At 40.6% G+C, this 27,180-nt stretch overlaps 1 protein-coding gene across 2 annotated transcripts in view; it reads left to right on the top strand.

Moving 5' to 3' along the window:
* The window catches only part of cpne2 (copine II), a 51,106-nt gene extending 47,808 nt beyond the window's left edge, over window positions 1-3,298 (top strand). Inside the window, exon 15 of one of the 2 annotated variants that reach the window (XM_030731721.1) lies at window positions 1,927-3,298. In XM_030731721.1, coding sequence (XP_030587581.1) covers window positions 1,927-2,034 — 108 coding nt within the window. In that variant the 3' untranslated portion in view covers window positions 2,035-3,298. The remainder of the gene's footprint in view (window positions 1-1,926) is intronic. The other variant, XM_030731720.1, reaches the window with a different exon arrangement.
* Window positions 3,299-27,180: the final 23,882 nt, after the last annotated feature.

Raw genomic sequence — 27,180 nt, 5'->3', positions numbered from 1 at the left:
TTGTCTGAAATGGAGTGTTTATGTCAGCTGTATGAGCTTCATACTGCTCATAAAGCACCAAAAGTATGAGATTTTGGTGCCTAGATAGAAGAAGAAGAAGAAGAAGAAACAGCCTTTATTGTCCCACAGAGGGGAAATTTGGGTGTAACAGCAGCCGCAGTTATTATAAATATAAGTAAAAATATAATAATTCACACTAAGAAAAGAATATAAATATATATAAAATCAACAAACAATATTAACCTTAATACTACTAATAATAACACTATATACAATGTACATGATGTGCCTGTGTGTTGAACCTTAACAGGCCGGACTATTTACAGTATATTATATATTATCCTACATTGTGTAGGTTATTGTGGTTTTTGTTGGGAGCAGTGATGATTATAAAGTCTTACAGCTGCTGGGAGGAAGGATCTACGGTAACGCTCCTTTGTGCATTTAGGATGCAGCAGTCTGTCACTGAAGGAGCTCTCCAGCTCAGCAACAGTTTCATGCATGGGATGGGAGACCTTGTCCATCAGTGATGTTATTTTGGTCAGAGTCCTTCTGTCTCCCACCACCTGCACTGAGTCGAGAGGACATCCTAGGACAGAGCTGGCTTTCCTGATGAGCTTGTCTATCCTCTTCCTCTCAGCTGTAGACAAGCTGCTGCTCCAACATACTGCTGCATAGAAGATGGCTGATGCCACCACAGAGTCATAGAAGGTCTTCAGGAGTGTCCCCTGCTATTACTATTATAGATATTACTTGTACATAACACCAACTTCATTATTTGAAACTTTGGCCATGTTTATTGCAACCATTCATCATTACACCAGTTTATAAATGACAGGAAATAAGGAAAAGCATTAAGGGTCCCCATTAAAATTATGCACTTAAAATTTATAAGCGAGGTGAATGCATCAAAAGCTATTAGCTTCAAAATGTCGAAGCTTCTCACGTGACCTCATGCACATGTTTGTCTGCCGTATTGGATGCGATACAACCATCGTGTTTTCCCTGGCTGGTTGGCAGCGGTTCCTGGAGGTTGCTGGCTCTCGCTGGGTAAAATTAGAGTCATTGGATGCTTTGGTTGGTAGCAGATTGCCACGATTGTCTGTATTTTTTTTAACATTTGTCTGCAAATACTCGCTAAATACTAGCTGAGCATTAGCAAAACTTGAAAAAGTGCAACACAGACTGGAAATGAAAAAGGTTCACCGTCAAAGAAAAAGTTGTGCCTCGGCACTGCAGCCAACACGTTTCATAAGGTGCAACATTTCATAGTTTCACTACAGCTTTGAGAGCAGCCAACAAGTGGTTGCCAAGGGGTCACTGAGTGCTATGTAGGCCTGTGTGACTGGGGCTTCAGCAATAATTTTTCTAACATCTGCCATCAACCTCCAGCAGCTGGTTGGAAATACTCACTTTTCTCTCACAACCAGTGGTTGCCAGATGGTCATGGACCCATCTCTTAGCCTTTGTGATGGGGGCCTTATTCACTTGATCCAACATTGTCACCGTGATTGTCACACATCCAAAACGGTGGACAAGTTTACATCATGTGGTTATTGAGCACTTGGCCACAAAGCCTCAGTACTAAAAGTATAAAAAGTATTAGTAGTCATTATGCAGAATAGTCCATTTAAGAATTATGTACTGTAGGTGAGATGCCTGGGTAGAGTTTGCAAGACTCATGCAAACAATGTAAATTCTGTGGATAATTACCTGCTCTCTTCCCTCTTCACTCCTTTGGACACTGCACAGACTTTGCGCTGACAGGGTAAATGTCTAATGCACGAGCCAACAGTTTGCCCAGTGAGTGTCTAGTAAAGACCAGGGCTTCTGTCCATGAGTGAAACTGTGTCGTTTTAAACCTTCATTTTATTCAGTCTAAAACCCAATGTGCTGTTTTGTTCTTTTCCCCTCTCTTTCTCTCAGGCACCAAAGGAGACCCTCGCTAAATCAGTCCTGGCTGAGCTGCCTCAACAGGTCACCCAGTACTTTAAACAGCGGAATGTACCGCCCATTAACCCGGCCCCAGAGTGAGACGCCCTGAAGACGAGCGCCCGCGTGCTATACAAGAGCTCGACAAAAACCCCTTCTTTTTGTTAACGGCAAACAAAACTGTATATGTCAACAGTAAACAAAACTTAGTTGTGGAAAAAAGAAAAACAAAAAAACTCCTACATTGAAGACATCTCTTAGTTTTCACTGATTAAAGGACGTTTGGTCAGTTTTCAGTGTGAATCCATCTGAAGTGATTCTTTCTTTCGTGAAGGTTTCCAGCACACAGATCAGTGATGATTATGTGTAAAGTACCTTGCATGTCCAAAATGTGCAGATAAAATGCAGGTGAAACACTGGCCTGTTTAGAGGGGAAATAAATTAGCTTACTGGGATGTAGGGGTTTTGTTTGTTTGTTGTTGGGGAGGGTTGCATTATTTATTTTCATTTTTTTGCTCTTGCATGTGTATTTGTCTTGTGATTGATACCATGTGATACATACAACTCCTTTGTGTGAAATCCTCTTTAAGCTGAACTGTATCAGTGGTTGATTCCTCTTTAGTTCTTGTACTTTTTGAGGTAGCATATCAGATGAAGGCTGTTTGCTTTTGTGCTCATGTGGTGGACTCATAGCACCGAGTCTCGACAGAGCACCATTTATTCAACCCCTGGTCCCTGATCACCAGGGGAAACTTTATGTTTTAAAAGTTTTGATCAGGAGTCGTCTGGGAGGCAGGTTTAATGCTCCACTATGCTTTGTCAAATAAAGAGGACATAATCAGAGGAGAATGAGGCCACACTGGCAGCTGTAGCACTACCACAGGACAGTTGTGGGATACTGTGTGTACTCAGTAGGCCATTTTGCTAGCTTTTGCAAAATCCTTGTATTTCTTCTGACTTAAGTTCATCCTGCATGTTGCCAGTATCTACACACTGTTTACAAACTAACGATCACAAATGCATGATGGGTTTAATTTTCCAAATTATGTATTTATCAGATTTTGTAAATATTTTATGAGCTTCTGCTGTAAGCAAAGGAAGTATTACACGACAAAGACAGATGTTTCAATGGAGGCTGCACCTGTCAGAGTCTTAATGAGCGGAAGCAGAGAGGAGAAGTTTGTGATATGCATATATCGAATGTATATTTCTATTCACTGTTTATGTTACGATAAACCAATGTTTATGCCATGTTTTTAATGTACTTTTTATGCAGTGAATTGTGTAATTAAACTGAAATGTGTATTGCTGTGCATCTTTGTACTGAATGTGTTGCTTTTAATTTTATAAAGTTGTGTCTATGTCCACACTCAGGATAATAAAATGAGGGAAAGTCACTTGGCCCCTGTGCAGTGGATATTTCACGACTTCAGTTGAGTATGCTGTATTTATTTTGATTCTGAGGCTGACTAATTAGTGATTGAGTGAGCCTGTCCAGGGTGTACCCTGCCTCTTGCCCTATGGCAGCTAATATAGGCTCCTGCGCCCTTAAACTGAATAAAAGGGCGGATGGAAGGCATTTTACACAACGATGTTGAAAATGAGGCTATATGAATAAATAATAAAAATGAAGTCATAAATGGCTACAAAGAGGCACAAAGTAACTGCAAAAAAGAAACTAAACAACTAAAAACAGAGAAAATTATTTGAAGTTATGCAGTACAGGTGTAAAACAGCTACAAAGCAAAGCGAAAGGCCCACAATAAGATGCTAAATGACCACAGAGTTTTTAAGTGTTGCAGAGTGACCACGAGATACAAAATGACTACAGAAGAAATGCAAATCATAAGGAAACACAAAGAAACAAACAACCGCAAACACCCCAAGCTTCCACACCTGCCACTACACGTAAGTGCAAACTGTACAGAAACAGATGTGGGATGTGAAAATGCACTTACAGGTCTGTCTTTAACTCCAGTGACTCACCTCTGATTGGTTTTGCTTGCACTGAAGAGATAGTGAATTACAGCGTGCAGCTATTAAACAGACAGGGCGAATTCGGCTTACACAAAATGCAGCAGCTGAGAAACACGTAAAAACTACAGAGAGAAAAGAAATCTTCTTTGAACCGTTGCAGACAGTCTGTGGATTTCACGGTCCTGCGGGTTATCACCACTGCCTTTGACACAAACCACCTTGAACACACTGTAATGATCGCCAGATTTAAAAAATGTTGCTGCTGGGCATAGATTTTTTTATCTTAAATGCCCGTGTGCGTGCGTGTGTGTGTGTGTGTTCGCTACTGAAATTTTCTGTGTGTTTTAGTTATGTTATTTGTTGTCATAGCAACACCTTTTACAGCTACACCACACTGAACTTCACCTGCCCGTTAAACTCAGACTCCCATGGCTTCCTTAATGATGTCAGTGAACTGAGCTCAGACAAACTGAAATGCTTGTTACTGACCATCATCACAAGATCAGATTATCTTCTAGTCTCATTTTCACACTGTTTACAAAGACTTTGAGTCAAAGCTTTGACTCAAAGCAGCAAACACTGGTACAAAAATGTAAATCATTAAAGAGAATTAAAAACACTGGAATGTCTGGGTCATTAACACACCGTGAGAACTGAAATGTTATCGTCACACCTTGACTGTCACCCTGTTTTTCAATCTCAAGTCAGCTCACTGAGCTTCGCTCCAGACGCACAGTCCTCCTGCCGAGGTCTTAATGACGACTGAATACACATCCCAGAATCCAATTAACCAAATTCATTTTGATCTGCTCCAATTTTGCACGTTAATATCAAGGCCCGTCTCGGTGTGACTCTGAGCTGCAGTACTGTGCAGCACAACAACAGGCCCTTTAATATACGGTCACAAAGAACAAACTCGCAGTGACAAGAAGAACAAGAAATCCGACAACAGATGGCACGGTTCCCCACAGAGCGCTGATGTCAACATCATGATGTCAGTCTGGGATTTCAAGGAAGAGACGGGAGATAATGAACCTGCTTGAATCTGCAGAGGAGCTGTGCAACAAGATGCTTGCAAGAAGTAACCCGCTAAGAATATTAAAAAAAAAAAATTGTGCACGTCTAACGAGAACAACTGGGTTTGCTTGTTTGGGGCTTTATGTGGTCATAAAAAACATCTCAAAGCTGTCTGGATGGCCATCAAATTGCATTGATGGAAATATAACAATGTATGGATTGAAGGTTGTTTCTAGGTCTTCATTTTGTTTCTTAACCACTGTTAAATTGCAGTACCCCTAAATAACTTTAACACGTGTCTCACACACATCCTATTCACATACACATACTTTCTTGCCCATCTTAGCACCGACTGTGGAAGCCTGCACTACCTTCTTAGACTTTTATCTGATCGGGCCTCTGATCCTTTAACTGAGACATCTCGAACAGGGACATTTACTGACATCCCAAAACGGCATTTCTTTTCAAGTGGGCACTTGACAAAAAGGTCTGTATTATTGCACTATATCTTCCTCATTCCTTCTGTGAGAGTTAGCAGTATAATACATGTCCCTTCATATTTTATGGTCACTGGTAGGCAGATTTTTGTCACCTGGACAGAACCAAGCTGGTTGTTTCCAGTTTCCAACCTTGTACCAACCTTAAAATCTCTTTAGACAAAAAAACAAATGCATTCATATGCCTGCCTTTTACCCTGGACTGAGCTCCACATTTTGAAGCCTCACTCCAAGTGGTAATTAGAACTGTGGTTTTAGGCACTTCCTCATTACCTTAATTTTCAGCCTTGGAGGTAGAGAAAACTATACTGCCCCTCCAGTAGGTTACAGGTTTTCCTTTTCTTAGTAGCTCCAGCTCTCAGTGACACTTTCTGCAGATGCTGTCTGCAATAGCACAAGTCCACATTTAAGGTGAATAATCCATAATGGAGCCCTGGAGAGGGAGCAAAGAGCAGAGCTCAGGTGCTGGCAGAAAGGGAGAATATTCAACAGGTTCTGTGCTCCCTTCAGGGGCAGCCATCACATCTCCGCATTAGTGTGCTGGAGAAAGTGACACGATTCTGACGGGCTAAGAAAAGCACTCAGGCAGAGAGGCAGAGTGAGGGAGAGAGGGTGACACAGATAAAGAGCCTAAAACAAGAACAGGAGATGGACAGAGCTCAGGAGACATGAAATAGGGTCGCGATGTTGAGACAGAGGAGCATGGACACAGAGGTGCACAAAGGGCGGCACAGAGGTTTTGACCAGTGCACACAGCTGGCCATTACGTATATATGAAATATAGATTATTCCTGAGTTTCCGCAGTATTAACTAAGGTCTGCACCTGTGTTATTGTGCGCACTTTGTGTTCACAGCAGCAAATGACTGTACGCCGCTGTCACCGTAGCTACCAGCCTATGATTCAGTTTCCACGACAACCCATCCTCTTCTTCATCTGCAGAGAACCTTTCAATTAGAAACATGTGTGTCTCCAAAGACAAAGGGAGAGGGTGACAGAGAGGAGCGGATGAAATGCTCAGAGACCAGCCACATCGGAAAAGTAAACATTCCTGAAGCTATTTCAGGTGTGCCCACACCACCGAGCTCTGGTGATGTAGGATCTGGTTCTTGATGTATAAATCTAACCACATGTAGCGTTTACACAGAAACAGACGGTCAGCCAGGGCATGGTGCAGACATTGGCTCTGTCACCTTCTGGTCAGCGGGAGCCTCTCTGTTTGGAGTCTGCCTGTTCTCCCTGTGAGTGACTGAGTTCTCTTTGGGGGCTCCAGTTTCAAAGACGTGTATGTCAGGCTGATTGGTGGCTCTAAATTGGCCATGGCTGCGGATGTGAGAGAGTGTGGTCATGTCTTTCTCTCTGCAAATCTAAGGGATCGGAGTCAAATTTGTATTATGTTATTTGTGTATGGATCATAGATGCAGATGGGGGAATTAAAGGAAAAAAAAACATGTGTCACAGATGTTTCTGCCTTCAGAAGAGCTTCAGTGGAACTTGGCATTTTCTGGAACACTGCTGAAGGGATAAACAACATTCATCCACAAGGCATTCCTACCCCTAAGTGCTGAAGGAATGCCTTGCATTAAAATGCTCCTGACAGCATGAGCCACGGCATGCCCTCACTGCAGGGGTCAAATGTTCTGTTTTTTTTTTTTTTTTTTTTTTTTTCCCATTTAACTCTCTTTATTTATGTAGCGCTGTTGAATTTGTGAAGCCTACAATTTGTTATGCTTACAATTATGAATATCAATACTGGTCTCAGGCCAAATCTATACTCAAAGTTTAGAAATGATGAACTGTGAATTAGCTCTACAGAGCTGGAGGTCTTCTTACAGATAAAATAACTCATGGATATGTACATTACTCTCCTCCTAGGGCTACAAATATTCATTGATTTTAGTGGGGTTTTTTTAATTGCACTAAACAGAACACTGCTTTCATGTCTGTACAAATCTTTAACTAAAATGTATATATTAATGTTTGCAGACATATAAAGTCTTTCACTCTAGTTTCCCCGTAATATTTTGCATACAGCGCACGTATCGCCACGTTGGGGGGGAAATACGCGAGAGGATAACATATAATTTGTCCATTTTCCAGAAGTCTTCATTACTGGACACTTACCTTTGGCCACATGGAGTGCAACTGCATGGGTGATTTCAGTGCGTCTCTGTGAGCTGGATAGATACGCAGACGCGCCATACAAGGTCGCTTTTTATGGACGTCTGCGTTGATGCTGGGAGATTCACGTTAGCATTGCATTGTTTTTCTTGGCTTTCACGCATTAATTATACTGTGCTTTGTATTGTGTTTTCAGGCGGTTGAATAAGTTGTATTGCGTTGCGGTGCGGACACACAGCACTCTTTGCATATGCTGACTTCTTGGTTTCCAGACACGGGATGATGGTCCGCATCGAGGGACAAGCTCTTCACCTTCTGCAGTGGCAGACATTTAAGTTTTGTTGTATATCCATGTTTTAACGTAGTCTTGCTTGTCCAGATTACAGCCATGAAACTTCAAGCTGCGCGCTGCAGGGAACGGCTGTGATTGGCACGTGAAAGCACGTGGTAAGGCTTCACTTTAAGGGGCGCTTGATTCGCTCTGGTTTTGCATTTTGTAAGAACGATCGTACTCGTTTAATTGTGGGAATCCAAAATCGTGATTGAGATTAAAGTTTTATTTTATTTATTTATTTTTTTTACTCACTGTATTTGGTTCACTGCTGCACTTAATATTGATTAAATCAAAAGTCAGCAATCAAGCCAGTTAATGTATTAAAGGGATTGGCTAAGACGTCTTTTTTTTTTTTCCCCTGCCTGCTAAGCTTTTAGCATTTATCTCCATGTTGTAATGTATTTTGTAACAGGGCCCGACAACACTGTATTAAATAAATAAATAGAAACCATACTGCATTTGTGGAAGCATGCGTAGTTACTGAAAGGCAGTAAAAGGCGCGCTCCTCGGGTGATTGTTAAAAGCAGCACATCCAACTGAATCATTTACTCATAAGAACATTTGGGTTGCAGTTGTGTGCATGCAAACTTTTTTTTTTTTTAATTGGAGCACCATGGCTGAGGCCATTACTTACAGTGGAGTGGCACAAAAGCTTATAATATATAACCATGTCTTATAATTTATCTTTTCTGATTGGCAACCAGTAATAGCTTCTCCTTTTTTGTTCACAGTATGTAAAATCATGAGCAGTCATACATAATATCTAATTTAACATCTATTTAATGTAACCTCAGCTGATTAAATACCAGTTCTTTTATTTTTCCTACTATGCAATATTACCTTCTCAGTTTGTGTTTGTTTAATGCATCAACGTATGACACACGTATGTGACCTAACAGTCACCAAAATTTGTATCGGCAGTTGAATTTATTTTGAGTCACCACTAAATACAGAATGAAGACTTTGAAAAAGACAGAACTTGTTTTCCATAACTAGTGAGACCATTGTTCAATCAATTAAATATACATATTTCAAACTTACTTAATATATGTGTTATCTTTTTCGACCTAGTCTCCTTGAGCAGGTTTAACTTAAAATGCGTACTTGTTAAGGCCACACAAGCCAGTTAATTTGAGACAACTTAACCAAGCTGAGTGAATCGCACAATTAATATGCCATACTAAAATGTCCTAGAAGACTTACAGTAGGCCAGACTTTGCGCATGCTCAGAAGCGCACACATGCATGGGAAAGTGGCGGGAGAGAAGATCTTGAACTGGACTCTAAAGCAATCGTTAGTGGAAAAACCATCAATATCCAAATAATGACCTGAGTAAGTATGTTTTTATGCGGTGTGTGTGAGGCTAACATGTCAGTATGTGCTTATAATGTGATATTGATGGTGTTATTGTTCATAAATGCAGAAATGTGTGAAATATCTGAGTTCATGTTGGCTAGCGAGTGGAAAGTGTTGCAGTTAAGTTGGTGAATCAGAGTTCTGTGAATTCTTCTGAAAGCAGCATTATTACGATGCAGTTCTGAGTTTAGCAGCATTTTAGTTACAGGTCAGACACATTCAGAGGGAACTTTTCAGGACTGTGGTCTGTTTGTGGTGCTCAGACAGCCTCAGTAAGTAAATCTGTGGTGATGAACTACAGCTGCAAGTTAACAAAGGTGAGTTAGTTTGTGTCGAAGAGCAGGCTCGATCATTTGAGACACCAGCAGTGTTTTAGCTGCAGGCTGATGGCTAACAGTAACCTAGCAGAGTGAGTGAGGGTCAGTGGAGCTGTTGGTTTGCAGTCCTTGTTCCCTCTGGGGCTGAATATGGATGAAAACACTGTAAATATGTTGTTTAGATTGTTATCTGTGGTTTCCACAAACTCTGATTAATGTACGGTATCTTGCCTTTTAATATAAAGTTACCAGATAACAAATGAGCTCTTGTAATTAAAAACACTTTACAGGTGCTTCATGTGGTGTTAGAACATGTGCCCCAAATTAATGTGTATTCCACCATTCCAAGAAAATAACATGAATAAACAAAAATGAAGCTGCATGCCAAAAATTGGGAGCCTGAACAGTTTGGTCGTGCATTGGTTGATCTCTAGTTAACTGGTGCAGAATAAAATATTAAAACCCTCCTTACATATTTGTTTTATTTGTTACAGCATGATGCCATTGAAACAAGAAGAGTGTGCATACTGAAGGAGTATCTGGTAAGTATTTTGGACTCTGCGTTGCACACAATTACTCTCAAAGACTCAAAATGTGATCTCTATTTGTACTTCATATAGTCTTCAGTCTACCCCAGCTGCCATAGGCTGAGAGGCAGGGTGCAGGCCAGACTATTTTTTCAAGTGGTCTTGAGCAATAGTAACATCCAGGCTTTCTGAAGGGCTTTCAAAAAAATTTTTTTAAAGCATTTGCTGCTTTTTCACTCATTTGCAATCCAGGAATTTAATAAATAACTCATTTTAAATGGTCTGTGTAGGCAATTTGTTACTAGCAACCTACCAGAAAAAACACATCATTTGTTTCCGTTTCTTTAGTTTAATCCATGAAAACAATGTCAAAGATAACACAGTAACATAGAAGAAACTGGCATTCTTTTCAGTAACATAAACAGACTGAGGTTTATGAAGTTACACAAGAAGTGGACTGAAAATCAGTGGTAACGGGTCTGATGGAGTGATGAATCCAAATGTGAACTCTGCTTCAAATCAGCGCGGTGGTTAGCACTGCTGCCTCACAGTCAGAATACCATCGGGGAGTCCTGGGTTTGATTCTGCCTGGGCCTCTCTCTCTCTCTCTCTGTGTGGAGTTTGCATGTTCTCCCTGTGTCTGTGTGGCTTTTCTCCAGGTACTCCGGTTTCCTTCCAAAGTCATATCAGATTCTTCTAGTTTTAGCGGCAGAAAATTTTCTGTATTTTTAAACACAAAACTTGACAGGTATGACCTCCACCGTTAGCCAGGGTTTGAGACCACTGTTACCAGCCGGCACCGCGAGGAGGTGGTGGTAGGGTTTTGCACAGCCAAAATTTAGAGTGTCCAATTAAGTTAAATTTCAGAGAAGGAGGGAGAGAGAAGAAAGAAAGAAAGAAAGAAAGAAAGAAAGAAAGAAAGAAAGAAAGAAAGAAAGAAAGAAAGAAAGAAAGGCACAGAGGAGAGGTCAAAGTGAAGGAGATGGATTCAAGGTGGTGGCAGATGAGGTGAGCTGTGTTTAAGGTGAAGAAGAGTTCCTCCGGAAAAACTTGAAGCCTTTTTTCTTTTTTAAGCAGCGTTCTTGCAGCTCTTTATGCTGCAGTATGATTGTATGGAGATCTCTGACACTTTCTGCGTTCAGCTCTTCAAGTTTCTCACACCGTATTTTGAGTTCTTCAACTATTTCATGCTTTTCTGCATCACTTTCTTTCAGCTCTTTAAATTTCTGTTCCACCAATCTCTGTGCTTCCTGCATGTCTTTGAGCATCTTCTCCTGTTTGTTTGCTTTGTGCTGGGCATTCTTATGGAGCTCTTCCAGTTCTGCGTTTTTGTGCATCATAACTTCGATGCCCGCACACATTTTCTCTGCACAGATTTTCTCCATCGCTTCTTTGTATTGCTGCAGTTCTTTGATTTTCTCCCTGAGTTCTCCGTTGCTCCTTTCAGAGGTTTGGAGAACATCTTGCAGCTGTTTCTGTGATGTGGAGAGCTCTTGTTTCTCCTTCAGCACTTTAGCATATTTCTCCTCGCTTTCATGGAGCTTGCACTGGATGTTGGTGTGCTTTTGTTCCATCTTCTGGAGAATTGCTTTGTGTTTAGCTTTCATTTCTTTAATCACAGCTGCATTGCTTTGGTGAGCTTTATGAAGCGATCCATGTAAGCTTTTATTTTGCTTTGTCATGTCTTCTAATTTGAGCTGCACCACCCTGTGCCTCTTTTCAGTTTCTTCAAGTGTTGCTTTCACTTCTACATGCTTCATTTTCAGCTCCTTCTTCTCTTTCAGTAGCGTTGCTTTCTTCCCCAAGGCAAGATCAAGCTTTTGTTGCAGGCTTTTGTTTTCTCCCTCCATCTCTTGGAGCTTGGATTGCAAGTTTGCACATTTTGCATCCTGTTGTTCCTGATCTAACAGGACTTTGTTAAACTTTTCTTCCAATCCTTCATTTTTCTTCTCCACATCTTGGAGGTTGTGTTCCAGCTCTGTGCATTTTGTATCCTTCTCCTTGACCAAGTCTCTTGCTTCCTTCAACTTTGCTTCGAGCTCTTGGATTTTGGTCTCTGCGAGTCGGAGCTTGCTGCACACATCCCTGAATTTAGATTCGTCAACATGACGATTCTCCTCTTGCATGCGCTGTACAGGGAGGGATTCAGGTGGACCATTACTGTCAAGGGAGTCGGCGTCTTGCCAAAAACCCCAGTAATGGGTATCTATTTCAGGGTCAAGCAGGATTTCCGGCGCATCACCCCATTCATGGGGGATTTCTGACTGATCTTCCCAGTCAAACAGGTCGGTGTTATCGCGCTCTCTTGAATCCTGAGACATGTTGTCGATGTTTTGCTTGACTGCTGTGGATACAAATCTTTCTGAACTCTTCCTTCGTCAGTGCTGAGCTGGAGAATGCTGCTAACACGAGTGCTACGAACAAACTGAATTCTATTGTTTCTTTTTCCTCCTCAAAGGAAACACTTTGCATAGAAAAAGAAAAGAATGTGATGTCATAATATAATTTAACAGTTCCTGAGAAGGTCAACATTCCATATGCAAATTAGGCTTTCACATGACTTTATAGATGTCATGTGACATCTATAAAGTCATGTGACTCAGTGTTTGTGTAAGTGCATTTGTAGATAAAAAAAAAATGGCAATCACATTTTGTATCATTTTAATCAAATGAGAGCCTTTATTGCTTTCTCTTGTCTAATAAGTCACTGAAAATTTTGGGTTTCATGGTGTTTATTTTGAACTGGATTGTTTTAATTAGTTTTCAGAGTGGTTTCGCTCATTTTTATTAGTTTTTATTTTAGGTTTCATGCTTAGTTTTAGTTTCGTTAGTTTCAGTATTAGTTTTAAGTTTTCATACTTCATCAGGTGCAAGATTCAAGGCATAAGAATGACTATTGTGTAATAAAAAGTCAACAAAAGATACCGTTTAAAGAAATATATTTTAGAACCAACTGTTCTCACTATATGTTGTATATAGTGTTATTATTAGTAGTATTAAGGTTAATCTTGTTTGTTGATTTTATATATATTTATATTCTTTTCTTAATAGTGTGAATTATTATATTTTTACTTATATTTATAATAACTGCGGCTGCTGTTACACCCAAATTTCCCCTCTGTGGGACAATAAAGGCTGTTTCTTCTTCTTCTTCTTCACAAGACAGCGGCACTACATGCTAAATGTGTGTAATATTAAGGACACAAACAGGGAGAAACAAAGAAAAATATGAACTCCAAAACTCAATAAATTCTACAATAAATTCCCAATAAAGTCCAGCGTCAGTGCAGTAGATTAACAAATCAAAGCTCAAATCCAGCTGCATCCTGATGTCATCACCACCTAAAGCTGCTTCTGGTTTGGAGCTAGCTTGGTTAGACGCTCCCTAATTCGGACATCATAACTTTCAAAATTTTGACAACATTTAAGTCACTTTAAATCCATTTAATTCAGTTTTAAAGTCTTCAAATCATTTTAGCCTCATCTTCACTCAAACATTCACATCTTTTGATCCAGACATTTTTCCATCCACAGTGTGTTCTGTGTCTAAAGCTTCATCCAGATCAGTGTGATGTAACAGTGATGCTACAGTAACTACAGTAAATGTTTCAGAGGAACTGACTGACAGTCTGACAGCTGCAGCTGCCTCATTATAAATCCGTGACATCACTGTCTCCGTCCTGACAGCCTGTTGACGAGTGAAGGACTGTAAAAGCTTCATGTTACGTACAAAAATAACCAACTAACGTCTAACTGGGATTTCAGTGCTTGCAGAAACATAAACGTCTGCAGATGAATTTGCTCCTCTGATTGCTTTGCAGCGACTTTCTGAATGAGGAAATGAATGGGAGTGTCAGACAGGTGGTTCAGGTGCAGCAGGAAGGGAGGAGTCAGAGAGACACTCGGAGTTTGTTTGATAAAACCTGCCAGTGAGTAGGTTAGGTTCACAGAGTCTGTTACCCCGGTAACTGACTCAGAGTGGGAGTTAGCGCTCTTTCTGGAACTGAAAACCCGAGTTTCCCTCATTTTAGGGTTAACAAACCCAGAGTTGTAGCTAAACCTGCTTCCTGGAATAGGCCCCTGTTCTCTGTCCCTGTGCTGCAGTTTAAGTCCTCCTCTTGTGTCTAGTTATGATCTTGTCGCCCTAGTGTACGTGTTGTAGTCCCTCTGTGTGTCTGCTTCCCTGTGTCGTTAAGTCAGCATTTGTTTCCATGTCTACTTTCGGTTTTACTTTGTATTATATTCAGTTTCATTCCCGTTGTCTTGTTCCGCTGTGCTCCCTGGAGTGTCCTCTCTCCCTGATCACCTCGTGTGTGGATCGTCTGTGTCCTCATGTTCTGTGTCACATTGTCTCAATTAGCTAGTGTGTTTACTGGCTCAAAGTTTCCCTGAGTATTCCTAGTTGTTGACCTATTAGCTCCAGTTGAGCTTTCTAGATTCCTTGTACCTGATGTGCATCCAGAAACAAAGTTGTGTATTACCGAGTTCATGCTTTCCCTCCTGAGTGCTGCGTTTGGGTCCTTATGCTGCCCGCTACTGCAGAATCATGACTCTTATATGTCAGAGTTCTTAAATATTTACTGGGTTCAGTGGACAAGACATGCTAGCTTTGCATATCTTGGTTTTATTCATGCATGTTCAGACATAACTGTGCATTTGTGAGCTGTGGTGGTTTAATCCCACTGGTTTACTCACTGTTCCTGTGGTGACAGCATTTTGCTGTTTTCACACTGTGGTCAGGTTACATGGATAGACTAGTGGACCTCACTTTTATGCCCCATTTGCGCTCTTTGGGTGCTTCCACCATGCAATTTTGTGTTGTAGCAGTGTAATAACATTTACAGTACTGGGCCCAATTGTTGACCACTTGTGTTTGATATTATTTTATTGATGCTCAGCAATTCTCTATGCTGAATAATTATTATTTATATAATTACAAATGGCTTGTTTACTAGTCTGTAATTAGGTGCATTTGCACAGTTATGCAAAACTATACATCTTTTGGATGAAAACAGTCCAATGTGTCCAAAAGCAGGTCAAACACCCTAAATCACATATTTCCTAAAAAGCCTCTAGATTGGATAGTGGCATGCATTCATACTTATCCCACCCTCCTCCATGTCATGGACATAGTTTTACAATGTGTCATATTGAAATGCATTGTTTTTCAGTTGGCTGAAACTGAAACAGCAATGCATCCCAAAAAATATTCAACTTCAACCTTGCAGCATTAATAATGGTTAGGCTTAGGGGATAATGAAGTGGTATGAGGGCCCCCCCCCCAAATCTAATCTTGCTTGGGGCCCCTTCAAGGCTTGGGCCGGCTCTAAACGGGACACTTACCTTTGGCCACATGGAGTGCAACTGCATGGGTGATTTCAGTGCTCCTCTGTGAGCTGGATAGATACGCAGACGCGCCAGACAGGATCGCTTTTTATGGACGTCTGCGTTGATGCTGGGAGATTCACGTTAGCATTGCATTGTTTTTCTTGGCTTTCACGCATTAATTATACTGTGCTTTGTATTGTGTTTTCAGGCGGTTGAATAAGTTGTGTTGCGTTGCGGTGCGGACACACAGCACTCTTTGCATATGCTGACTTCTTGGTTTCCAGACACGGGATGATGGTCCGCATCGGGGGACAAGCTCTTCACCTTCTGCAGTGGCAGACATTTAAGTTTTGTTGTATATCCATGTTTTAACGTAGTCTTGCTTGTCCAGATTACAGCCATGAAACTTCAAGCTGCGCGCTGCAGGGAACGGCTGTGATTGGCACGTGAAAGCACGTGGTAAGGCTTCACTTTAAGGGGCGCTTGATTCGCTCTGGTTTTGCATTTTGTAAGAACGATCGTACTCGTTTAATTGTGGGAATCCAAAATCGTGATTGAGATTAAAGTTTTATTTTATTTATTTATTTTTTTTACTCACTGTATTTGGTTCACTACTGCACTTAATATTGATTAAATCAAAAGTCAGCAATCAAGCCAGTTAATGTATTAAAGGGATTGGCTAAGACGTCTTTTTTTTTTTCCCCTGCCTGCTAAGCTTTTAGCATTTATCTCCATGTTGTAATGTATTTTGTAACAGGGCCCGACAACACTGTATTAAATAAATAAATAGAAACCATACTGCATTTGTGGAAGCATGCGTAGTTACTGAAAGGCAGTAAAAGGCGCGCTCCTCGGGTGATTGTTAAAAGCAGCACATCCAACTGAATCATTTACTCATAAGAACATTTGGGTTGCAGTTGTGTGCATGCAAACTTTTTTTTTTTTTTAATTGGAGCACCATGGCTGAGGCCATTACTTACAGTTGAGTGGCACAAAAGCTTATAATATATAACCATGTCTTATAATTTATCTTTTCTGATTGGCAACCAGTAATAGCTTCTCCTTTTTTGTTCACAGTATGTAAAATCATGAGCAGTCATACATAATATCTAATTTAACATCTATTTAATGTAACCTCAGCTGATTAAATACCAGTTCTTTTATTTTTCCTACTATGCAATATTACCTTCTCAGTTTGTGTTTGTTTAATGCATCAACGTATGACACACGTATGTGACCTAACAGTCACCAAAATTTGTATCGGCAGTTGAATTTATTTTGAGTCACCACTAAATACAGAATGAAGACTTTGAAAAAGACAGAACTTGTTTTCCATAACTAGTGAGACCATTGTTCAATCAATTAAATATACATATTTCAAACTTACTTAATATATGTGTTATCTTTTTCAACCTAGTCTCCTTGAGCAGGTTTAACTTAAAATGCGTACTTGTTAAGGCCACACAAGCCAGTTAATTTGAGACAACTTAACCAAGCTGAGTGAATCGCACAATTAATATGCCATACTAAAATGTCCTAGAAGACTTACAGTAGGCCAGACTTTGCGCATGCTCAGAAGCGCACACATGCATGGGAAAGTGGCGGGAGAGAAGATCTTGAACTGGACTCTAAAGCAATCGTTAGTGGAAAAACCATCAATATCCAAATAATGACCTGAGTAAGTATGTTTTTATGCAGTGTGTGTGAGGCTAACATGTCAGTATGTGCTTATAATGTGATATTGATGGTGTTATTGTTCATAAATGCAGAAATGTGTGAAATATCTGAGTTCATGTTGGCTAGCGAGTGGAAAGTGTTGCAGTTAAGTTGGTGAATCAGAGTTCTGTGAATTCTTCTGAAAGCAGCATTATTACGATGCAGTTCTGAGTTTAGCAGCATTTTAGTTACAGGTCAGACACATTCAGAGGGAACTTTTCAGGACTGTGGTCTGTTTGTGGTGCTCAGACAGCCTCAGTAAGTAAATCTGTGGTGATGAACTACAGCTGCAAGTTAACAAAGGTGAGTTAGTTTGTGTCGAAGAGCAGGCTCGATCATTTGAGACACCAGCAGTGTTTTAGCTGCAGGCTGATGGCTAACAGTAACCTAGCAGAGTGAGTGAGGGGCAGTGGAGCTGTTGGTTTGCAGTCCTTGTTCCCTCTGGGGCTGAATATGGATGAAAACACTGTAAATATGTTGTTTAGATTGTTATCTGTGGTTTCCACAAACTCTGATTAATGTACGGTATCTTGCCTTTTAATATAAAGTTACCAGATAACAAATGAGCACTTGTAATTAAAAACACTTTACAGGTGCTTCATGTGGTGTTAGAACATGTGCCCCAAATTAATGTGTATTCCACCATTCCAAGAAAATAACATGAATAAACAAAAATGAAGCTGCATGCCAAAAATTGGGAGCCTGAACAGTTTGGTCGTGCATTGGTTGCTCTCTAGTTAACTGGTGCAGAATAAAATATTAAAACCCTCCTTACATATTTGTTTTATTTGTTACAGAATGATGCCATTGAAACAAGAAGAGTGTGCATACTGAAGGAGTATCTGGTAAGTATTTTGGACTCTGCGTTGCACACAATTACTCTCAAAGACTCAAAATGTGATCTCTATTTGTACTTCATATAGTCTTCAGTCTACCCCAGCTGCCATAGGGTGAGAGGCAGGGTGCAGGCCAGCCTATTTTTTCAAGTGGTCTTGAGCAATAGTAACATCCAGGCTTTCTGAAGGGCTTTCAAAAATAAATTTTTAAAGCATTTGCTGCTTTTTCACTCATTTGCAATCCAGGAATTTAATAAATAACTCATTTTAAATGGTCTGTGTAGGCAGTTTGTTACTAGCAACCTACCAGAAAAAACACATCATTTGTTTCCGTTTCTTTAGTTTAATCCATGAAAAAATGTCAAAGATAACACAGTAACATAGAAGAAACTGGCATTCTTTTCAGTAACATAAACAGACTGAGGTTTATGAAATTACACAAGAAGTGGACTGAAAATCAGTGGTAACGGGTCTGATGGAGTGATGAATCCAAATGTGAACTCTGCTTCAAATCAGCGCGGTGGTTAGCACTGCTGCCTCACAGTCAGAATACCATCGGGGAGTCCTGGGTTTGATTCTGCCTGGGCCTCTCTCTCTCTCTCTCTGTGTGGAGTTTGCATGTTCTCCCTGTGTCTGTGTGGCTTTTCTCCAGGTACTCCGGTTTCCTTCCAAAGTCATATCAGATTCTTCTAGTTTAAGCGGCAGAAAATTTCCTGTATTTTTAAACACAAAACTTGACAGGTATGACCTCCACCGTTAGCCAGGGTTTGAGACCACTGTTACCAGCCGGCACCGCGAGGAGGTGGTGGTAGGGTTTTGCACAGCCAAAATTTAGAGTGTCCAATTAAGTTAAATTTCAGAGAAGGAGGGAGAGAGAAGAAAGAAAGAAAGAAAGAAAGGCACAGAGGAGAGGTCAAAGTGAAGGAGATGGATTCAAGGTGGTGGCAGACGAGGTGAGCTGTGTTTAAGGTGAAGAAGAGTTCCTCCGGAAAAACTTGAAGCCTTTTTTCTTTTTTAAGCAGCGCTCTTGCAGCTCTTTATGCTGCAGTATGATTGTATGGAGATCGCTGACACTTTCTGCGTTCAGCTCTTCAAGTTTCTCACACCGTATTTTGAGTTCTTCAACTATTTCATGCTTTTCTGCATCACTTTCTTTCAGCTCTTTAAATTTCTGTTCCACCAATTTCTGTGCTTCCTGCATGTCTTTGAGCATCTTCTCCTGTTGGTTTGCTTTGTGCTGGGCATTCTTATGGAGCTCTTCCAGTTCTGCGTTTTTGCGCATCATAACTTCGATGCCCGCACACATTTTCTCCGCACACATTTTCTCCATCGCTTCTTTGTATTGCTGCAGTTCTTTGATTTTCTCCCTGAGTTCTCCGTTGCTCCTTTCAGAGGTTTGGAGAACATCTTGCAGCTGTTTCTGTGATGTGGAGAGCTCTTGTTTCTCCTTCAGCACTTTAGCATATTTCTCCTCGCTTTCATGGAGCTTGCACTGGATGTTGGTGTGCTTTTGTTCCATCTTCTGGAGAATTGCTTTGTGTTTAGCTTTCATTTCTTTAATCACAGCTGCATTGCTTTGGTGAGCTTTATGAAGCGATCCATGTAAGCTTTTATTTTGCTTTGTCATGTCTTCTAATTTGAGCTGCACCACCCTGTGCCTCTTTTCAGTTTCTTCAAGTGTTGCTTTCACTTCTACGTGCTTCATTTTCAGCTCCTTCTTCTCTTTCAGTAGCGTTGCTTTCTTCCCCAAGGCAAGATCAAGCTTTTGTTGCAGGCTTTCGTTTTCTCCCTCCATCTCTTGGAGCTTGGATTGCAAGTTTGCACATTTTGCATCCTGTTGTTCCTGATCTAACAGGACTTTGTTAAACTTTTCTTCCAATCCTTCATTTTTCTTCTCCACATCTTGGAGGTTGTGTTCCAGCTCTGTGCATTTTGTATCCTTCTCCTTGACCAAGTTTCTTGCTTCCTTCAACTTTGCTTCGAGCTCTTGGATTTTGGTCTCTGCGAGTCGGAGCTTGCTGCACACATCCCTGAATTTAGATTCGTCAACATGACGATTCTCCTCTTGCATGCGCTGTACAGGGAGGGATTCAGGTGGACCATTACTGTCAAGGGAGTCGGCGTCTTGCCAAAAACCCCAGTAATGGGTATCTATTTCAGGGTCAAGCAGGATTTCCGGCGCATCACCCCATTCATGGGGGATTTCTGACTGATCTTCCCAGTCAAACAGGTTGGTGTTATCGCGCTCTCTTGAATCCTGAGACATGTTGTCAATGTTTTGCTTGACTGCTGTGGATACAAATCTTTCTGAACTCTTCCTTCGTCAGTGCTGAGCTGGAGAATGCTGCTAACACGAGTGCTACGAACAAACTGAATTCTATTGTTTCTTTTTCCTCCTCAAAAGAAAAACTTCGCAGAGAAAAAGAAAAGAATGTGATGTCATAATATAATTTAACAGTTCCTGAGAAGGTCAACATTCCATATGCAAATTAGGCTGTCACATGACTTTATAGATGTCATGTGACATCTATAAAGTCATGTGACTCAGTGTTTGTGTAAGTGCATTTGTAGATAAAAAAAAAATGGCAATCACATTTTGTATCATTTTAATCAAATGAGAGCCTTTATTGCTTTCTCTTGTCTAATAAGTCACTGAAAATTTTGGGTTTCATGGTGTTTATTTTGAACTGGATTGTTTTAATTAGTTTTCAGAGTGGTTTCGCTCATTTTTATTAGTTTTTATTTTAGGTTTCATGCTTAGTTTTAGTTTCGTTAGTTTCAGTATTAGTTTTAAGTTTTCATACTTCATCAGGTGCAAGATTCAAGGCATAAGAATGACTATTGTGTAATAAAAAGTCAACAAAAGATACCGTTTAAAGAAATATATTTTAGAACCAACTGTTCACAAGACAGCGGCACTACATGCTAAATGTGTGTAATATTAAGGACACAAACAGGGAGAAACAAAGAAAAATATGAACTCCAAAACTCAATAAATTCTACAATAAATTCCCAATAAAGTCCAGCGTCAGTGCAGTAGATTAACAAATCAAAGCTCAAATCCAGCTGCATCCTGATGTCATCACCACCTAAAGCTGCTTCTGGTTTGGAGCTAGCTTGGTTAGACGCTCCCTAATTCGGACATCATAACTTTCAAAATTTTGACAACATTTAAGTCACTTTAAATCCATTTAATTCAGTTTTAAAGTCTTCAAATCATTTTAGCCTCATCTTCACTCAAACATTCACATCTTCTGATCCAGACATTTTTCCATCCACAGTGTGTTCTGTGTCTAAAGCTTCATCCAGATCAGTGTGATGTAACAGTGATACTGCAGTAACTACAGTAAATGTTTCAGAGGAACTGACTGACAGTCTGACAGCTGCAGCTGCCTCATTATAAATCCGTGACATCATCACTGTCTCCGTCCTGACAGCCTGTTGACGAGTGAAGGACTGTAAAAGCTTCATGTTACGTACAAAAATAACCATCTAACGTCTAACTGGGATTTCAGTGCTTGCAGAAACATAAACGTCTGCAGATGAATTTGCTCCTCTGATTGCTTTGCAGCGACTTTCTGAATGAGGAAATGAATGGGAGTGTCAGACAGGTGGTTCAGGTGCAGCAGGAAGGGAGGAGTCAGAGAGACACTCGGAGTTTGTTTGATAAAACCTGCCAGTGAGTAGGTTAGGTTCACAGAGTCTGTTACCCCGGTAACTGACTCAGAGTGGGAGTTAGCGCTCTTTCTGGAACTGAAAACCCGAGTTTCCCTCATTTTAGGGTTAACAAACCCAGAGTTGTAGCTAAACCTGCTTCCTGGAATAGGCCCCTGTTCTCTGTCCCTGTGCTGCAGTTTAAGTCCTCCTCTTGTGTCTAGTTATGATCTTGTCGCCGTAGTGTATGTGTTGTAGTCCCTCTGTGTGTCTGCTTCCCTGTGTCGTTAAGTCAGCATTTGTTTCCATGTCTACTTTCGGTTTTACTTTGTATTATATTCAGTTTCATTCCCGTTGTCTTGTTCCGCTGTGCTCCCTGGAGTGTCCTCTCTCCCTGATCACCTCGTGTGTGGATCGTCTGTGTCCTCATGTTCTGTGTCACATTGTCTCAATTAGCTAGTGTGTTTACTGGCTCAAAGTTTCCCTGAGTATTCCTAGTTGTTGACCTATTAGCTCCAGTTGAGCTTTCTAGATTCCTTGTACCTGATGTGCATCCAGAAACAAAGTTGTGTATTACCGAGTTCATGCTTTCCCTCCTGAGTGCTGCGTTTGGGTCCTTATGCTGCCCGCTACTGCAGAATCATGACTCTTATATGTCAGAGGTCTTAAATATTTACTGGGTTCAGTGGACAAGACATGCTAGCTTTGCATATCTTGGTTTTATTCATGCATGTTCAGACATAACTGTGCATTTGTGAGCTGTGGTGGTTTAATCCCACTGGTTTACTCACTGTTCCTGTGGTGACAGCATTTTGCTGTTTTCACACTGTGGTCAGGTTGCATGGATAGACTAGTGGACCTCACTTTTATGCCCCATTTGCGCTCTTTGGGTGCTTCCACCATGCCATTTTGTGTTGTAGCAGCGTAATAACATTTACAGTACTGGGCCCAATTGTTGACCACTTGTGTTTGATATTATTTTATTGATGCTCAGCAATTCTCTATGCTGAATAATTATTATTTATATAATTACAAATGGCTTGTTTACTAGTCTGTAATTAGGTGCATTTGCACAGTTATGCAAAACTATACATCTTTTGGATGAAAACAGTCCAACGTGTCCAAAAGCAGGTCAAACACCCTAAATCACATATTTCCTAAAAAGCCTCTAGATTGGATAGTGGCATGCATTCATACTTATCCCACCCTCCTCCATGTCATGGACATAGTTTTACAATGTGTCATATTGAAATGCATTGTTTTTCAGTTGGCTGAAACTGAAACAGCAATGCATCCCAAAAAATATTCAACTTCAACCTTGCAGCATTAATAATGGTTAGGCTTAGGGGATAATGAAGTGGTATGAGGCCCCCCCCCCCCCCAAATCTAATCTTGCTTAGGGCCCCTTCAAGGCTTGGGCCGGCTCTAAACGGGACACTTACCTTTGGCCACATGGAGTGCAACTGCATGGGTGATTTCAGTGCTCCTCTGTGAACTGGATAGATACGCAGACGCGCCAGACAGGATCGCTTTTTATGGACGTCTGCGTTGATGCTGGGAGATTCACGTTAGCATTGCATTGTTTTTCTTGGCTTTCACGCATTAATTATACTGTGCTTTGTATTGTGTTTTCAGGCGGTTGAATAAGTTGTGTTGCGTTGCGGTGCGGACACACAGCACTCTTTGCATATGCTGACTTCTTGGTTTCCAGGCACGGGATGATGGTCCGCATCGAGGGACAAGCTCTTCACCTTCTGCAGTGGCAGACATTTAAGTTTTGTTGTATATCCATGTTTTAACGTAGTCTTGCTTGTCCAGATTACAGCCATGAAACTTCAAGCTGCGCGCTGCAGGGAACGGCTGTGATTGGCACGTGAAAGCACGTGGTAAGGCTTCACTTTAAGGGGCGCTTGATTCGCTCTGGTTTTGCATTTTGTAAGAACGATCGTACTCGTTTAATTGTGGGAATCCAAAATCGTGATTGAGATTAAAGTTTTATTTTATTTTATTTTTTTTTTTACTCACTGTATTTGGTTCACTACTGCACTTAATATTGATTAAATCAAAAGTCAGCAATCAAGCCAGTTAATGTATTAAAGGGATTGGCTAAGACGTCTTTTTTTTTTTCCCCTGCCTGCTAAGCTTTTAGCATTTATCTCCATGTTGTAATGTATTTTGTAACAGGGCCCGACAACACTGTATTAAATAAATAAATAGAAAGCATACTGCATTTGTGGAAGCATGCGTAGTTACTGAAAGGCAGTAAAAGGCGCGCTCCTCGGGTGATTGTTAAAAGCAGCACATCCAACTGAATCATTTACTCATAAGAACATTTGGGTTGCAGTTGTGTGCATGCAAACTTTTTTTTTTTTAATTGGAGCACCATGGCTGAGGCCATTACTTACAGTGGAGTGGCACAAAAGCTTATAATATATAACCATGTCTTATAATTTATCTTTTCTGATTGGCAACCAGTAATAGCTTCTCCTTTTTTGTTCACAGTATGTAAAATCATGAGCAGTCATACATAATATCTAATTTAACATCTATTTAATGTAACCTCAGCTGATTAAATACCAGTTCTTTTATTTTTCCTACTATGCAATATTACCTTCTCAGTTTGTGTTTGTTTAATGCATCAACGTATGACACACGTATGTGACCTAACAGTCACCAAAATTTGTATCGGCAGTTGAATTTATTTTGAGTCACCACTAAATACAGAATGAAGACTTTGAAAAAGACAGAACTTGTTTTCCATAACTAGTGAGACCATTGTTCAATCAATTAAATATACATATTTCAAACTTACTTAATATATGTGTTATCTTTTTCGACCTAGTCTCCTTGAGCAGGTTTAACTTAAAATGCGTACTTGTTAAGGCCACACAAGCCAGTTAATTTGAGACAACTTAACCAAGCTGAGTGAATCGCACAATTAATATGCCATACTAAAATGTCCTAGAAGACTTACAGTAGGCCAGACTTTGCGCATGCTCAGAAGCGCACACATGCATGGGAAAGTGGCGGGAGAGAAGATCTTGAACTGGACTCTAAAGCAATCGTTAGTGGAAAAACCATCAATATCCAAATAATGACCTGAGTAAGTATGTTTTTATGCGGTGTGTGTGAGGCTAACATGTCAGTATGTGCTTATAATGTGATATTGATGGTGTTATTGTTCATAAATGCAGAAATGTGTGAAATATCTGAGTTCATGTTGGCTAGCGAGTGGAAAGTGTTGCAGTTAAGTTGGTGAATCAGAGTTCTGTGAATTCTTCTGAAAGCAGCATTATTACGATGCAGTTCTGAGTTTAGCAGCATTTTAGTTACAGGTCAGACACATTCAGAGGGAACTTTTCAGGACTGTGGTCTGTTTGTGGTGCTCAGACAGCCTCAGTAAGTAAATCTGTGGTGATGAACTACAGCTGCAAGTTAACAAAGGTGAGTTAGTTTGTGTCGAAGAGCAGGCTCGATCATTTGAGACACCAGCAGTGTTTTAGCTGCAGGCTGATGGCTAACAGTAACCTAGCAGAGTGAGTGAGGGTCAGTGGAGCTGTTGGTTTGCAGTCCTTGTTCCCTCTGGGGCTGAATATGGATGAAAACACTGTAAATATGTTGTTTAGATTGTTATCTGTGGTTTCCACAAACTCTGATTAATGTACGGTATCTTGCCTTTTAATATAAAGTTACCAGATAACAAATGAGCACTTGTAATTAAAAACACTTTACAGGTGCTTCATGTGGTGTTAGAACATGTGCCCCAAATTAATGTGTATTCCACCATTCCAAGAAAATAACATGAATAAACAAAAATGAAGCTGCATGCCAAAAATTGGGAGCCTGAACAGTTTGGTCGTGCATTGGTTGCTCTCTAGTTAACTGGTGCAGAATAAAATATTAAAACCCTCCTTACATATTTGTTTTATTTGTTACAGCATGATGCCATTGAAACAAGAAGAGTGTGCATACTGAAGGAGTATCTGGTAAGTATTTTGGACTCTGCGTTGCACACAATTACTCTCAAAGACTCAAAATGTGATCTCTATTTGTACTTCATATAGTCTTCAGTCTACCCCAGCTGCCATAGGCTGAGAGGCAGGGTGCAGGCCAGCCTATTTTTTTCAAGTGGTCTTGAGCAATAGTAACATCCAGGCTTTCTGAAGGGCTTTCAAAAATAAATTTTTAAAGCATTTGCTGCTTTTTCACTCATTTGCAATCCAGGAATTTAATAAATAACTCATTTTAAATGGTCTGTGTAGGCAGTTTGTTACTAGCAACCTACCAGAAAAAACACATCATTTGTTTCCGTTTCTTTAGTTTAATCCATGAAAAAATGTCAAAGATAACACAGTAACATAGAAGAAACTGGCATTCTTTTCAGTAACATAAACAGACTGAGGTTTATGAAATTACACAAGAAGTGGACTGAAAATCAGTGGTAACAGGTCTGATGGAGTGATGAATCCAAATGTGAACTCTGCTTCAAATCAGCGCGGTGGTTAGCACTGCTGCCTCACAGTCAGAATACCATCGGGGAGTCCTGGGTTTGATTCTGCCTGGGCCTCTCTCTCTCTCTCTGTGTGGAGTTTGCATGTTCTCCCTGTGTCTGTGTGGCTTTTCTCCAGGTACTCCGGTTTCCTTCCAAAGTCATATCAGATTCTTCTAGTTTAAGCGGCAGAAAATTTCCTGTATTTTTAAACACAAAACTTGACAGGTATGACCTCCACCGTTAGCCAGGGTTTGAGACCACTGTTACCAGCCGGCACCGCGAGGAGGTGGTGGTAGGGTTTTGCACAGCCAAAATTTAGAGTGTCCAATTAAGTTAAATTTCAGAGAAGGAGGGAGAGAGAAGAAAGAAAGAAAGAAAGAAAGGCACAGAGGAGAGGTCAAAGTGAAGGAGATGGATTCAAGGTGGTGGCAGACGAGGTGAGCTGTGTTTAAGGTGAAGAAGAGTTCCTCCGGAAAAACTTGAAGCCTTTTTTCTTTTTTAAGCAGCGTTCTTGCAGCTCTTTATGCTGCAGTATGATTGTATGGAGATCGCTGACACTTTCTGCGTTCAGCTCTTCAAGTTTCTCACACCGTATTTTGAGTTCTTCAACTATTTCATGCTTTTCTGCATCACTTTCTTTCAGCTCTTTAAATTTCTGTTCCACCAATTTCTGTGCTTCCTGCATGTCTTTGAGCATCTTCTCCTGTTGGTTTGCTTTGTGCTGGGCATTCTTATGGAGCTCTTCCAGTTCTGCGTTTTTGTGCATCATAACTTCGATGCCTGCACACATTTTCTCTGCACACATTTTCTCCATCGCTTCTTTGTATTGCTGCAGTTCTTTGATTTTCTCCCTGAGTTCTCCGTTGCTCCTTTCAGAGGTTTGGAGAACATCTTGCAGCTGTTTCTGTGATGTGGAGAGCTCTTGTTTCTCCTTCAGCACTTTAGCATATTTCTCCTCGCTTTCATGGAGCTTGCACTGGATGTTGGTGTGCTTTTGTTCCATCTTCTGGAGAATTGCTTTGTGTTTAGCTTTCATTTCTTTAATCACAGCTGCATTGCTTTGGTGAGCTTTATGAA

The sequence above is a fragment of the Archocentrus centrarchus genome, chromosome 6 (assembly GCF_007364275.1).
Source record: "Archocentrus centrarchus isolate MPI-CPG fArcCen1 chromosome 6, fArcCen1, whole genome shotgun sequence".
NCBI classification, from domain to species: Eukaryota; Metazoa; Chordata; class Actinopteri; order Cichliformes; family Cichlidae; genus Archocentrus; species Archocentrus centrarchus.
The sequence above is the reverse complement of the archived record's forward strand: the minus strand, read 5'-3'. Positions and strand labels throughout refer to the sequence as shown.